This window comes from Podarcis gaigeae, assembly GCF_964106915.1.
Source record: "Podarcis gaigeae genome assembly, chromosome: 10".
NCBI classification, from domain to species: Eukaryota; Metazoa; Chordata; class Lepidosauria; order Squamata; family Lacertidae; genus Podarcis; species Podarcis gaigeae.
The window spans coordinates 33,160,674-33,175,856 of NC_139686.1; the positions used below are offsets into that span (position 1 = coordinate 33,160,674).

The 15,183-nt window shown below is 45.2% G+C and overlaps 1 protein-coding gene across 1 annotated transcript; it reads right to left on the bottom strand.

Moving 5' to 3' along the window:
- Nucleotides 1–695: 695 nt before the first annotated feature.
- Nucleotides 696–9,892, bottom strand: LOC310825789 (retinoic acid-induced protein 3-like). Its single transcript, XM_083699595.1, has 4 exons — nucleotides 9,346–9,892; nucleotides 5,989–6,950; nucleotides 4,525–4,583; nucleotides 696–3,356 (listed from the first exon to the last, which is right to left on the bottom strand). Exons 2-4 carry the CDS (start codon nucleotides 6,902–6,904, stop codon nucleotides 3,264–3,266), a joined length of 1,068 nt encoding a protein of 355 aa, XP_083555721.1. The 5' UTR covers nucleotides 6,905–6,950; nucleotides 9,346–9,892; the 3' UTR covers nucleotides 696–3,263.
- Nucleotides 9,893–15,183: the final 5,291 nt, after the last annotated feature.

The window sequence follows — 15,183 nt, forward strand, 5'->3', positions numbered from 1 at the left end:
TCCTTTAGTTCAGTCAGACATGCCCGTTTGCTCCCAAGATTGAGGGGGTGGAGCTTATGGTGCATGCATATGACATCATGCATGTGGCGCATGTATGTGACATCACTCATGGAGCATGTGCAATGTTACATCCTCTGTAAGAGGCTGAACACTCTGGCAGAGCCAGGCGCTGAAGCTGCGATGTGTCATGTGTGTGATATCACACGTGTGCAATGCACGTCAAGTCCCTCAATACTGAGGGGGCTGGGCTCCCTTCAAACAAATATCAAAGGTGCTGAAGACACCTCAGTCCCCTAGAGTTGACGCACCTGGTCACAGCCCCTTAGATATGCGAAGATGCACCCTTCAGTATAGTACAGTGGTACCTTGGGTTACATACACTTCAGGTTACAGACGCTTCAGGTTACAGACTCCGCTAACCCAGAAATAGTACCTCAGGTTAAATTTGCTTCAGGATGAGAACAGAAATCATGCTCCGGTGGCGCAGCGGCAGTGGGAGGCCCCATTAGCTAAAGTGGTGCTTCAGGTTAAGAACAGTTTCAGGTTAAGAACAGACCTCCAGAACGAATTAAGTTCTTAATCCGAGGTATACCACTGTATCTTGAAACCCTGCTATGGTCTTCGTACCTATGCAAAGTGCTTGGGTGGATATGTACCGTGAACAGAAATTGTCAAAAGAGCACATTATCAATACACACCGTCTATAATTATTTATTAAATGCAGACTAATGTTTTCCGTGTGGTATGAGAAATAAACAAATAAATAATAATATAATACATTTACAAGCACACAAGCAAAAACAAAACCTGAAGAATCCTTTCCCACAGGTTAAGGAGCAAAATTATGCACTCCCCCCCCAATGGATTTTAATGGGAGCATTGTTAAGCACAGAACTAACGTATCCCATTATAATCAATGGAAAAAGAAGCTTGACTTTCTCTGAATTGTGTCTTATTTTTCTTGAGCCAGTTGTAAAAGAGTTTCCCCAGCTCCTCATTAAAATCTGAAACAACTTTCTGGAAGTGTTTGCCATATGCGTAAGGCTTGTGATCGCCAGTGTTCTTCCCCATCTGCAATCATCATATAAAGCAATCATATAATATCAATCTTAATACTATTATGTGCTGGTCCTTATACAGCCAAAAACTGCACCAAGAGGAAGCTATCAGCAGGAACCCCAAGGTTTGCAGAAGTATAGAAAATCTTCAGGAAGGTGCAAAACTCTTAGGAGGAAACCACCTCTCCAAACAGCCCAATGAGGAGACTGAGCAAGCTTAGTGACCACAAAATTGTGACTGGCTCTTGCAGCAAGGAGAATGAAAAACCAGGACAGGGGGAATAGAGCAGAGTAGAGTCGGTGGAATCCTGAACAGCAGCACTCCAATATGCAACATTTTGCTAGAGGTTAGCATTGGTATGTCCTAAAATGCTGTTTAATTAACAGTGGTAAAAGAGTTGTAAGAAACCCCACTGAGTTGAATGAGGCTGATCCCAGAGTAAGCGGGTATAGGATTGCACCTTAGTGGCATTCAATGAATTCCCTCCGCCACCACCATTATGCTTCCAAAGTTTCCCTTTCTCTGTCACTGAAATCTGCTAACAATGACAGGCAGAGAAGATCTATAGGTAGGGATTTTTTGCCCCCAGGAGGGTTTGACTAACTGCTCTCTGTGGAGTTGTTGCCATGTTGACTTCAAGAGATCATGTTCATCTCTTATGTAGCTTTGGCAGGAAATGGCCATGCATCTGTTTGCCCATCCCAACCTCTTGCGATCCGCCTCCGCCTCTTCCCCCCATAATGCATTATTTTGGTTGTTCACACCACTGTTCACACACTCAGAGGACTTCCTCATGTTTGTGTTTGTGTATTACATATAGTCAAGGGTCCTCTCTACACAACAGCACATAAAATTTGCATGTGCTAATTTATAGGAGGAGATGCTTATTTAGAGATAATTATTCTAATCTACTATCCTGTTTCTATGCTGTCACACATCACTGCCTTCAAACTGCAGGATTGTCCTCTGCAAAGCAGAGCAATCTCCCCATCTCCCAACAGTCTTCATGTTAGGTCCCCTCAGCATGCTCAGTGGGCTTGGAAGTCTCACCAGGGGAGAGATTAGGCATCAATGGCAAAAGCAGGAAGTCTGTAAAGAAATCTCATTCAAAGCTGTACACAGTTTTTAAACCTGTTTTCTTTCTGCCTCCCTCTGCTTTCTTCCTGTGTTTAAAGCAGATCTATAGACAGTTTGGAATGACTTTCACTTTTAAAAATACTGCAATTTCCTGGTTTGAAAACTGATTTGTTTTTGTTTGGGCCACTTCCCTTTGTGACTCAGTTCCACAAAAGCAGATAGGGGGAATTTGACAGGATTTGAGGACAGCAGTGCTATTACAGGCCTGGCATTGCACGTGGGACTAAAGACAGCCACTGATACAGGCGACCTCTTTAAAGGAAGACATTCAGAGATTTCGCAGGCTTCTAAATGGTACAGTTATCATCGAATATTCCTGCAAATTCCAATGCTTCAAAGGCAGGGGGGGAGGTTAGAAGAAAACGCAAATACATAGATTTTAGGTATGTGGCCTGGGCCAAGAATACTCCTTGAGCTTTACTCACATTTTTACTCACAGGGAACCCCATGAGTGAATGGGATGGATATAATATTTCCTGTGTTGTGAGGAGAAAAACAAGCTTGGGCAAAATGCTGAGGTATAGAATTCTCTGTGGAACTGAGAGAAGCCATAAGCCCTATTTGGGAGATTGCCTCTTAAGCAATTGCAGCTGTCGAGGGGAAGAGCATGGCTAGGCTCACTGCCCCCCCCCCCATTTATGGGCTGCCCCCCCCCCCCGGTGATATAATCCTGTGCAAATCAGGGGTCTAAACCACACCGAGAGCTCCGTAGAGAAAGCTCCATGCTTCAGACCTTCCCCCTCAGCACTTGGGTGGCAGAAGGCAGGGCAGCAAAGTAGCAAGAGTGGCATGATTGTAACCACACGAGGGGAGAGGCTACATCAAAAAAAGCCTACAGCAATTCATTAAATGAAGGAACATGGTAAAAGAAAACATTATAAAGTGCCAAGTGTACGAAGGCAGATATAAAAGGTGTGCAGGAGAAAAAGACAGGCATCTTCCTTCATCCGCTGCAGCGCTGAGTTCTGTCCCTGATTTAATAAAAACTGAAGCACCGCTATATCCGTGATGATTTCCAGCACCTCCGCCAACTCAGAATGGCTTCTCTGGCATTCGTAGCAGGACGGCTACTTGACACCTTTCCCTCCAGAATACTCTTGGTATGGGCTGGTTCGGGTTTTTGGCCGTGGGATGGAGAAATCCTGCTGGGGCTCAAGGTTCTAGGCAAAAAAAGAGGAAGGAAGTGGAATTATAAGGTTTTTAAGTGACATATGTTCTGTTAAATGTTTCTTTTGAGAAAGCAGAGCTGCTTTTTAACTAGGTTGAGGAAGAGACTCAGAGCCATCTGCCCCAACTTTTGCAGTAGCAGGTTGGTAGTGGCCAACTTTTCCCAAGACCTAGAAGAAAATCCAACGCTTGGGTCACTTATAACGGAAGTGAGCCTGGGTAATGTATAGGGAAATCCTTCGTTAATCAGGGGGTAAAGGTCAGCCAAACTCTTAATCTGTAGTCGGTGATTCCTGATGTGGCAGGCCTTTTAAGAGAACCTGTCCAGACAAAACTGCATGCTAGATATATTACCACATGGTTAGTTTTGCAAGGAAATATACTTGAGCCAATGGGGCTGGGTTGGGGTCGTGGAAGCTTTTGGTGGCTGCAAAAAAATGATTCCCTTTTAATTACCGTATTTTTCTAGAATGCTGCATAAGGTGAATAAAGTGCTTCAGTGTGATCCCAACCCCTCCTTCCCCAGTTACTGGCATCTTCCATTTAAAGTTTGGACATGGAAGCTCCCCACAATCCCCTCTCTTTCTTTGCCTCTTTAGAGAAGAAGCAACTCATCCGCCATTCGCTATAAGCACAGAGACTCATCATATCCACAGCAATAATCTTTGATTGCTTAGAGGGGAGAGGCACACATTCCTGACTGGTTAACAACCATGTGATCAGAAGGAAGCATTGCCTTCACTCATACTTGACTTTATTTGTCCCCAATAATATCAGCAGTGGCATGGAAACTCTCGCCATGTGGTCTCTGGTTGGCTGGGATGTTGCTTGCAGGACCCACTATACAACTGCATCAAGCATTCTGCAGTTTACAGCCAATTCTATTACCTGCTCCAACATAAACTATTCTGTTGTCTCGATGCAGCCAAAAAGAACTACGTTACCCAGATGTCAAATGCAGCTTGTTAGCTGAGTTGTTCTCTGTGTCCCACACAGCCCCAAGACCACATAACCTCATGTGAGTGGCAGTTCCAAACACCAACTCGAAAATGTTTAATAATTATCCAAACATGTTGAAATTCCTTCATAGGCCACTTGATTGAATGAAGTTGCATTGCAACAAATCATTCCCGTACTGAAAATCAAAGACTGTTTATTTACCTGCAGCTGGAAGTGAGTTGAATATGGAGGATATGAAGGACCACTGTTTGCATTTGGAACTGAAAAAGACAAGCAAGGGGAGGCAGTGAGTCAGTGTATTTAATATTGCCTTCCAGACAACCATCTACAGCAATAGTTGTGTATACACAATACAATTAAAACATCCTGGGAACTATAGCCGTGGCACCCTGAGGTGCCTTGAAGGATGGTCAGGGGTGCTGTGGGCAACACTGGCCTCTGTTCCTTCTTCCCTTTCTCCCTCCTCTTTGACACCCTCTTGCATCTCTCCCAAAGGCTTGCATGGCTGCTTGTTACAGCAGCCCTGACTTCAAGCTCTGCAGGCAAATGGTGCCTCTGGGGCTGGCCAGGGGGTGCCTCCCAGGCCCCTGTGGGGCAGTGTGAGGAGCACCTCTCTTTCTGGCAGGGTGGGCAGCTCAGAGACTGGGGCAGCAGCTGTGGCTGCCCAGAGTACTCCCAAGGAGAGAGGAGAGGGGAGGAGGCTGAGGGAACACTCCACAAGGGAGGGTGTTCGAAAAATGGTGAGAGGCTGCCAGCCCTGCAGGCAAGGGGTGACATAACTGGGCTCCTGAGCCCCACAGGGGTGCCACAGAAAGAATGAAGGGAGCTGTGGAGCCACAAAGGTTGAAAACCTCTGATGTAGTGTGTTGTCAGCCCAGTCCAATTTGTATTTACTCAGAATGAAAGCCTTTGTCTTTTGCATAAAGGAAGGGCTGTAGCTCAAAGGCAGAGCATCAATGGGCATAGCCAAAGGGGGGGCAGGGAGGGGCAGCTGCCCCAAATCAATAAAAATAAATATAAATACATAGCTAACTGAGGTTCTGCCCCCGCCTAACAAAAGGCCTGCCCCCTAACCAGAGCATCTGCTTTGTATGCAGAAGTCCCCGGGTTAATCCCCAACATCTCTAGGTAGGACTGGGAGAGAACTTTGGCAGTGGGCTAGATACTGGTTTAGATGCCCCTAATGGGCCTTATTCCCAGGTAAGTGCATCTAGGATTTCAGCCACCCAAAAATATTTCCCATTTGGGGACCTGACTGAATCCTGATCCATGTTGATTTGAGATTTAAGATTTAAGAAAGAAAGAAAAGTGACAAATGAATGCCATAAATCATTATATAGGCTTTGGCTATATAAGCATTTACTTAGGTGGCAGTGAGCCTGCATTACAGGAAACACTAGGAAGCTGGCCTCCCACCTCCCCTGTGGCCCAGGATTGTCCTAAAAAGTGCCTGCCTTTCCTAAGACACTTCCAGTGTGGCCCTCTTTGTGCTCTGCAACACCAAATGAGAACATGGGAAGCTGTCATAGGGAATGCTTTAAAATGGGTTAAAAAAATAATGATTCAGCAGCATCTGAATAATTTTAGCTTGCCAAAAATGCTCTCTCTATCACACAAAGCACTTGCCAGTCCCAGACATACAGGCATTGCTATGGATAGCCATACCTTGTGCGTTGTCTTCCTGAGCATAGGCTCGGTTCTCTACTCCGTAGGTTTTTTTCAGGACTTTAGGCTGGCAGGCATCATTCTCCGGAGGGTAGTCTCCGGGCTTCCGTGGCGTGGTGAGGAAACAGAGCTCAGGCACTGCATATATCATCAGGAAGACCCACCCATTAGCTACCAGAGCAATGCTGATAGTGGGATCGTCCCATTCTGGCCTTTTCCCAAAGTCTGTCATGAACACGCTGATCCACGCCACCCAGATGCCTATGGAGAACAGGGCTGTGAAGAAGGTGTGCGTGCCATGCCTCTTCCACCTTCTGTATGACCCACAGAAAACAAAAGTGGAGACCACAAAGAGGAGGGCTATCAGGAAAAGCACGTAGATGAGAAGCAGAACGAAGTCCACGCGGCTTTTTTGTGTCAAACCTTTCGTGGAGTTCAGGGCTCTCAGCTCTTGGCTGTTGATGGCTACGTACTGTATGGCAATAATAATCTGCACAATGGTCAGGCTGATGGCGAAAACCAGCAGCGCCAGTACCGAAAATGGGCGTCTTCCTCTCACCAGCTTGATGAGGTCGAAGGCATGGGCCAGGAGGCAGGCGAAGCAGAGAGCGAAGAGGACCCCGAAAAGAAAGAAGCGTGTGGGGGCAGTCCTCTCGTTGAGCCTTATAATGAAGGCAAAAGTGAGGCCAAAGATTCCTAGAGTGCCCAGAAGGAAGAGGAACTGGACAGGGATCAGGCTTCGCTTTGTGTTGTCTTGGACTTTACATACAAGGAAAACGAGCACAAGGATCAGGATGGCTGTGACGACAGCACCAGCAGTAGCAAAGGATTCCACAACAACGCCCCAATAGTCCTTGGTGTCACAGAGGAAGTCATAGTCTCGATCTAAGCCTTGACAGACTGGCCGGGAGGTCATGGTGCCTCAGGACAGCCCTAAAGTGGATGCCGCCTTAAAGGAATACCTGTAGAAATTGAGAGAAGCATGAGAAAGCATGATTTGAAAAAGAGAGTGAAATGGACTACAACCCTACACTTCTATGAAGGAGATAATATCAGAACAGCTGAACCAAGTCAGACACTACCTAGAGATGTCAAAGGAATCAAATAATTATTAAATTGATTCAGATAAAGCCTTATTTCATTAACTGAGTTATGGATTATGGAATCTAGGCATATGGTGAACTAATCTAGTAGTACCATTATATCTACAAATATTATTTACTACAGTGAGGATCGTGTAATCAAAAGGCATACATTGCCTTACCTATGCCATCAAAAGACTAAAAGTTATTGTCCCAGTTCAGATAGTCACTTCCCAGCTTTCTTGGTTTGCCAGCCAAAAATGAGCAACCATCTGCTGAAAGACCAGAACACCTGGAGATGGGGGTGCTTGAACTTGTATTCCTTGCAAATATGCAAGAAGTGCCTGTGTATTTTGTAACTTGGGTATAGTATTTTCAGGGTGCAATTGCCTTTTGAAGTTTCAGACTAAAGAGCTATATATGGCATGGCTTGAAGTTTGGCAGTGTAATCTCCAGCGGGCATTAAAGGTAAAGGTAAAGGGACCCCTGACCATTAGGTCTGGTCGTGACTGACTCTGGGGTTGCGGCGCTCATCTCGCTTTATTGGCCGAGGGAGCCGGCGTACAGCTTCCGGGTCATGTGGCCAGCATGACTAAGCCACTTCTGGCAAACCAGAGCAGTGCACAGAAACGCAGTTTACCTTTCCGCCAGAGTGGTACCTATTTATCTACTTGCACTTTGAGGTGCTTTTGAACAGCTAGGTTGGCAGGAGCAGGGACTGAGCAACGGGAGCTCACTCCGTCAGGGGGATTCAAACCGCCGACCTTCTGATCAGCAAACCCTAGGCTCTGTGGTTTAACCCACAGCGCCACCAGCAGGCATTACTGGTTCTTTTTTGCCTTCTACATAGTCAAGCTTTGTTGGGTTGCTTGTTTTTACAGACTTTCGGAGTGGGGAGTCCAAAGGAATGAAAAATGGAAAGTGAAACTTGAACAGAGTTACGGAATAACAAATACATATCACTTTTCCCCATGAAAAATGCCTCTCTGTGTGTGATTGTGTGTGTTGAGTGCGTACAGTGGTACCTCGGGTTACAGCCACTTCAGGTTACAAACACTTTGGGTTACAGACTCCGCTAACCCAGAAATAGTACCTCAGGTTAAGAACTTTACCTCAGGATGAGAACAGAAATTGCGGCGCAGTGGCAACAGGAGGCCCCATTAGCTAAAGTGGTACCTCAGGTTAAGAACAGTTTCAGGTTAAGAACAGACCTCCAGAATGAATTAGGTTCTTAACCCGAGGTACCACTGTAATTGTGTGTGGGTCTGACCCCACTCACTTTAGGGTCTGGCACTGCCCTCTAATGGAATGTGACATTTCGGGGCAAATGTGGGCCACCAAATTTTAATGTTTTGAGTCAAGCCCCAACTGCCTGCAGGTTCAGGCAAATGCCACCGCATTCTCCAAAGGACTGTCAACACTGTATCAAGCAGGAACACCCCTTTCCTCCATCTGCCGTATGCTCAGAGAAATTCCTTCAGATAACTGAATACAGAAAACTCACCATAAAGACTGAATGTGGGGTAAGTTGCTTCTTCTGGTGAGAAATTTCCAAATCAGAACCCCTATGTGTCATTTTAACATTAGCACTTGCCTTGGTTGTACAAGGGCCAGGCAGAAATCCCCCCACCCTCTCCATTTCTGAGAAAAAGAAAAATACTTTTAAGCACTCAGGCTGTAGACCTATGCAAACTTGCTGCCCAGTAAACATGTATAGTACCGGGCTGCAAATCATTCATTCACTGCCTGGTTTGCTACCCTCCACTTAGAGGTGTACAGCTATCTTAAAACCACATGCAGCTGATAGCTAGAGGTCAAACAGCCAGATCCACAAACCAATTAAACAGTGCTGCATGCGTTTGAACAGAAGGAACACATTGACGCCAACGGGATACCGACTTGCTTAATAATAGCAGGGCTAAATCAACAGAATTCCAGGTACTCCGGTTAAGACTTGCTAGCTGCGAGAACGCAAAATAAATCTACAGGGAAGGCGTCAGTCGTGGCATGCTTTGCGCACCAGTGTGTATGCATAAATAAGGAATTTTTTTTGCACTTTTCAGATTCTAGGAAAGAGCCAGAGAATGGCTGTCAATGGGTGTCTTTGTAATGCTAAAAACCTGAAAAGAAAATCCCATCTGCAGACTAGCAGTCCAGAAATGAAGCTACAAACTGCACCACAGCAGCATGCCCTGGGGTCAGGCTGAGAAAGAGCCACAGGACTCCCTCCTACCAAACCTCTTGCTCTACGATCCCATCACAGCCTTTGATTTACCTTGAGTGTGCTCTGTGCTCCCACGGCTAGACGCGTCTTCTTCAGTAGCAGAGGGCAAACCAGGGAAATTCCTGCCGCACACCCACTCGGCAAATAATCTCAGCTCTGCTCGTTCTTCTCTCCCCGAGCGAGACAAGCAGCAAAATTGCTCTCTCACACTCTAAGGGCAGCTTTAAAAGCAAATGAGGAAAAAAGCAGAGATGATGGAGTAGGGACACGCCTATTCCAGTTCCACTACTCCTGGTGCTGTTATAAATATAACGTCCCGGTGCCAGGAGATGAGGTAAAAATGTCTGACGTCAACAGGACAGTCACCCCAGCAGCTGGGTGGGGAAGGATCCTGTGCCTCTCCCCACCCCACAATTGAATCCGTGACCATTCATCAAGTCAGTTGATAAATTGCACCTCTCTGGGAGTTGAGAAACCAAGAGGATATGGGCTGGTGGGAGACCCCTGGCCAACAATAACACCATTGTGCTCCTCCTCCCCTTCATTGCTTTCTATACTTACCTAACATTCAGCTAAGTTAGTGTACTGAGGAAGTTCAAGAGTGACCATGAGGAACAGTCTTTTAAGTCTCCCTCTCCCTCTCCCTCTTTCTTCTTTGTACATTCGATCCCTGGAGCAGAAGCTGCTCATGCCGGTAGACACTGAGGAATTTCTAGTGCTTATCCTACTGAACAAATCAGATGTTTTGCCATCCAGATCAGCTAAGAAAAAAATATACAGAGGATATGTGCACAGACTCACACTCAGAGCCGGCTCACCCATGAGGCAAGGCAAGGCAACTGCCTTAGGTGGTAGGATCCATGGGGCAGCAGATCTGGCCTCCAAGAATGCATTGCCCACAGCTGTTGCCATAGTGGCAGCGACGGCTGTGGTACAAGCCTTGGAAGTCAGATTTGCCACCACCTTGGTAGCCCCCCACCCAGTGTCACAGCTACAGTGGCCTCTTGGCAAATAAGAGGTGCTGCTGGTGTCCTCCTACCTCTAGGGAGGAAATGGCGGAGCTGCCCTTGGAGTCTCCTAGGCTCCGCACCTGCCCAGCTTGATTTAGAACAGGCCTCTTCCCTCCCATGAGGGTCTTTGATTCCCTTCAACCATCAGGTAAGGTTGATTTGACACACACCTTTCTTCCCGATGTGAATTTTCACTCACCCCCTTTGTACCTGATGTAGATCGTTATTTCCCCCTTCTTCTCTGGCAATGGATGCCATTTTGTGGTTCACCTCAGGTTCACACTGCACTTCCTACAAGTATACTTCACCACAGCCAAACCAGGCTCAAGGCCAGCTTTGAGTGTGGAAAAAGCATCACAGGTTATGAAATTTGCTTTGTGTTATTACTTCAAAATGGGTGCAATGTATGAAAGTAACCTGATATAAGGTAACTGTAGGTGTCTGCCACAGGCATCTTAACTGGGGAAGCCGTTTGCTGATGACGTAGTAGCAGAACATATCTATTCTCAGTGTTCAAATTAAAGGAGATGTGATGCCCGGACACTGAAGTCCAGCACCGAGGGCCTTCTGGCAGTTCCCTCACTGTGAGAAGCCAAGTTACAGGGAACCAGGCAGAGGGCCTTCTCGGCAGTGGTACCCGCCCTGTGGAACGCCCTCCCACCAGGTGTCAAAGACAAGAACAACTACCAGACTTTTAGAAGACATCTGAAGGCAGCCCTGTTTAGGGAAGCTTTTAATGTTTAACAGACCACTGTATTTCAATACTTTGTTGGAAGCCGCCCAGAGTGGCTGGGGAAACCCAGCCAGATGGGCAGGGTATAAATAAAAAATGATGATGATGATGAGCCCCCTCCCAGCTACTATTTTTCAAAGGCCACTGTGGGCATCATCTCAACAACAGCTGAGGAGGTGACTCAGGGGATTGTAGATTTCCTTGAGGTCCCTTTACCTTTCCCCCGGTTGTGACTGGTGCCAATGTGACTGGTGGGGCGGGAGGGAGGAAGGTCAACGTCCAAGGGAGCTAGAGCCAATGGCAGGTAGAGTCATCACAGCTAGTTGTAAGAAGGCAGGCAAGTGAAGGCTGGCTGAGGGCAGGCTGAGGTTGGTGGAGCAGTGCCCCATACCCCCAAATAATTTGAGCACTGGACTCTGGTTACATACTATTAGAAGCAAGGAAGGACAAATGGTGCCTCAGTGGGTGCCTCATGCCAGATTTAACTGCCTGGCAGCTGGGCAGTACCCCCCAAATAGGACTTGGAGACAAAGCTTCTGGAGGGGCAGAGGTGAGCCAGTCAATGATCCCAGCAGGCTCGGCTCCAGAACAGAAGGAGTCTGTTGCAAGTCACATAGCCAGGCATGAGGAAGGCTTTGCCAGAGCAGTGAACTGAAGTCTGAATAGGAGTGCAGGTCATCATTTTAATTTTTCACCTGGGCTGTCCAAATACCTGAGGTTAGCCCTAGGGGCCCAAGCAACGCAGGTGCAACCACACCCTGAGCTAATCTCGAATATGTTGAGGCCACGTGAAACAGCCTTTTGGCTGGTTTGACAGCAGCTTTGCCAAGAATGCTTTCATTGATTTTATTCTAAGAAGCGTCAAGAAACGATGTGTAAAAGACAGAAGAGAGGCTATTAAATATTAAATGCACACGGCAGGACAGGGCACGTACTATTGTGTCCTGTGTGCTTTTGATTGCTGATAACTATCATAAGGGACACATAGGATTTGGGATTCCTTCATGTGGCCTAAATAGCCTCACAATGGAAAATGGAGAGTCAAGATGCAGGGAAGATATAATCAAAACAGTGCTGTTTGGATTCACTGGCAGAGACTAGGGAGGCTTTGACCAACGTCAACAGAGCCAAGTCAGAAAGTGTCTCTGTCTGCAGCAAGCCCTGTTAGAGGACATTCAGCTATCAATGGAACATGTAATATAAATAAATAATAATAACTGTGGATATATGAGTTTTGACTTATTGATTTAAATAGGTTCCACCCTCTGTCCTGTCCTGTTTTTTTGCTGTATTATCACTGTGATGCCACATTCACCCACCCCCCAGAATTCTCCATTCAGTGCTGTTATCTTATATGGGACTGTGAATCAGAGCTTCAGAATACTGTATTTGCTCTGATAGCTGAAAAAGCAAACATAATCAGGGCACCAAGTTCAGTGACAAATATCCTTTACTATATACTTTGGTTGTGGCCAAAGACACATTTGATAATGTCACTAAAAGTTAAGAGTCCCATATAAAGATTACTAATAATATTACTAATGCTAATATTTATTTTGTTCCATCTTAGTATGGTTTATAATTCATGATGCTTACTGCAAATGATGTTTCCGTCTTTTATTTTGGGCTTTTGAAACAACAGTGTGTAACACTGTTCTTTAATATTGCCATTTGACAGCCAAGAAATTCAGCCAGTGTCTGAGATACAGTATATATTTTGCTCAAGCCTTACTGTGTTTATGTTAGCACATATCTGAACGCAGGTTTTCCTGCTTCAGATTTGACACTATACAGAATTCAAGAATCTTTCTATCCCCTGAAAAGAAGGTATCTGTTCAGATTTCAGCAACGCGATGCTATGGGGATTTCACTTCAAGACAGTACAAAGTGGCTTCCTCTCTCTCTCTCTCTCTGGGTCCCTCTAAACAATCTCTCTCTCTTTTAGTATTCATCTTGATTTGCTTTCACAAAGCTTATGCAGCTGTTAGTTTATACCCAGCTCTTATTGAGCATTTGTTCTGATTGGTTTGTGGGGTGGTTATATAGAAATGAACATCCATCCTGCATTCATTCTGACTTGCTTACTGGGGAGTTTATACGTCTCCCCGTTAGTTATCTACTCATTCCATACTTTTCAATGCATTTCCCTGTCACTTTCCATAGAAAGTCTGTGAAGCATTCAATGTCCAGAATAGAGCTCTAAAGCTTTTTGTCACTAGTCAAGCCACCAAATGAAACAAACTAGTCTGACATACTCTGGGACATTAGCTATGTCTCATCAAAGGCTGTGAGTACCATTTTTCTGGACCTACAGGAAAGGGAAGGGACTGGGAGGAGAGACAGCTAAGAAAGGGAGGGTGAACAAACAGGCAACAGGTTCCAGTGCTTCAGGAAGCTCTGGAGTGATATTTTGGTGTGAGTGAGAGCAGCAAACATGTAAGCACTGGGAAGGACTACGGCTTGAGGGTGAAAAGAAGAGGGTACCAGAATGTCGCAAAATGTCCCATGGGCAGCAAAGGGGCTTCTTCTTCCACTTTGTTCTTTTCATGCTGTAAGGAGGCTAAAATAAAGGGAAACTAAAATAAATCTGGAACTAGAGGCTTCACCTTTTACTTATGTCCTTTAGCATGTTTAACATAATGAGTCATTTGATTCTTACTTGGGCTAGAGTTTTAAGGAGTGGCTTTCCGGTGTAAATATGCGGTAAAGAAGCAGCTAGGGAGAATAGCAAACATACACATCATCAGGGGCACATTGGAAGTGTGATATGTAAAGCTGCCAAAAGAACACAAAATATAAAGTCAAATGTAAATTTGCTATGATTTATATAGAGAGGGGAAGGGAGAGAAAGTAATGGAAGCATCAAACAGCACTCTGGACAAGTTTGTTCTGGATCCTGGTACGATGCCATTAATTACTAAAATGATATATTTTGTTACTGTGACTAAGAAAACATAAATTTTAAATTCTGATAGCTAAACATCTGAGTTTCTGCCTTCATCGGTTGCTCTTCAACAGTTGCTCTTATGAAAATGCTGCTCTTTCCAAAGTTGCAGGTTTGAGGATGTGGTGCTCAGAAGACCTTCATTTGTCAAAATCATCAATTTGTGGTTTCTAAAATGTTTGCATAGGTCAATTGTAGCTTTACCTGCATACAGGATATGACATCCCTTTTTTTGCATTCAATGATATAAATTATATTGCAGGATCCACAGGTAATGTATTGTTTGATGTATTATTATTATTATTATTATTATTATTACTATTTACCCACCCTAAGGTCTCAGGGTGAGTTACAATATTGAAACACAATATTAAAGAGTTTAAAACAGCTGACTATGTTCTACTTCTCCTGGTGCTTTTGAAGGTAGCTATCACCAAGAGATACACACAGGTGATTCAGGGTTTGGAATTACATGGATGAGATCCATGATTGCTGATCTGTGGTACAGCTCTCACTAATAGTTTGCATAGATTTGGAAGCTGGCAGAATGATACCTTTAGCAAGCCATTCAGTATTTGCTAACAAAAGGTAGCTTTCTCTTATTACCAGGTGATAGGAGATGCTGGATGGAAATCTACCGCAAATGAGATATATTGCTCTTTGTTACTTGGCACCTCATTTGATGCAGGAGGCTTTCTCTAAACAAAATGGAAGCTTGGTGGATGTAGAGGATGTCCTCTTTGCAGAAGGTGTTCTTTCAGCTCTCTGATCCTTCATTGATATTTATCTTTGTTGCTGCAAATGAATTTGCTCCTGAAAGCCAAGGTGTAGACACTTTTTGAAAATGCATGCTTTGGATAGCAGGATTTCCAGCATAGTTTAGATATGGGCATTATCAGGGGATTTGTTATAAAGAACAGTGGCTATTTTATTGTTTGCAATGGTGAGGAGGACATCAAGAAAAGGGATGTGTGGATTGTCAGTGGTGCTGTTGAATGTAAACTTGGTAGTTGGATGAGAGGTGCGGGTGGTGCTGTGGTCTAAACCACTGAGCCTCTTGGGCTTGCCGATCAGAAAGTCAGCAGTTCGAATCCGTGTGACGGGGTGAAGTCCCATTGCTCTGTCCCAGCTTCTGCCAACCTAGCAGATCGAAAGCACACCAGTGCAAGTAGATAAATAGGTACCACTGAAGTGGGAAGATA

Coding starts and splice junctions, on each gene's coding strand:
- LOC310825789 (XM_083699595.1), bottom strand. CDS start 6,904: ATGACCTCCCGGCCAGTCTGTCAAGGCTTAGATCGAGACTATGACTTC. Junction 4,584..5,988: donor TCAGGAAGACAACGCACAAG/GTATGGCTATCC, acceptor TGTCTTTTTCAG/TTCCAAATGCAAACAGTGGT. Junction 3,357..4,524: donor CAACTCACTTCCAGCTGCAG/GTAAATAAACAG, acceptor TTTTTTGCCTAG/AACCTTGAGCCCCAGCAGGA.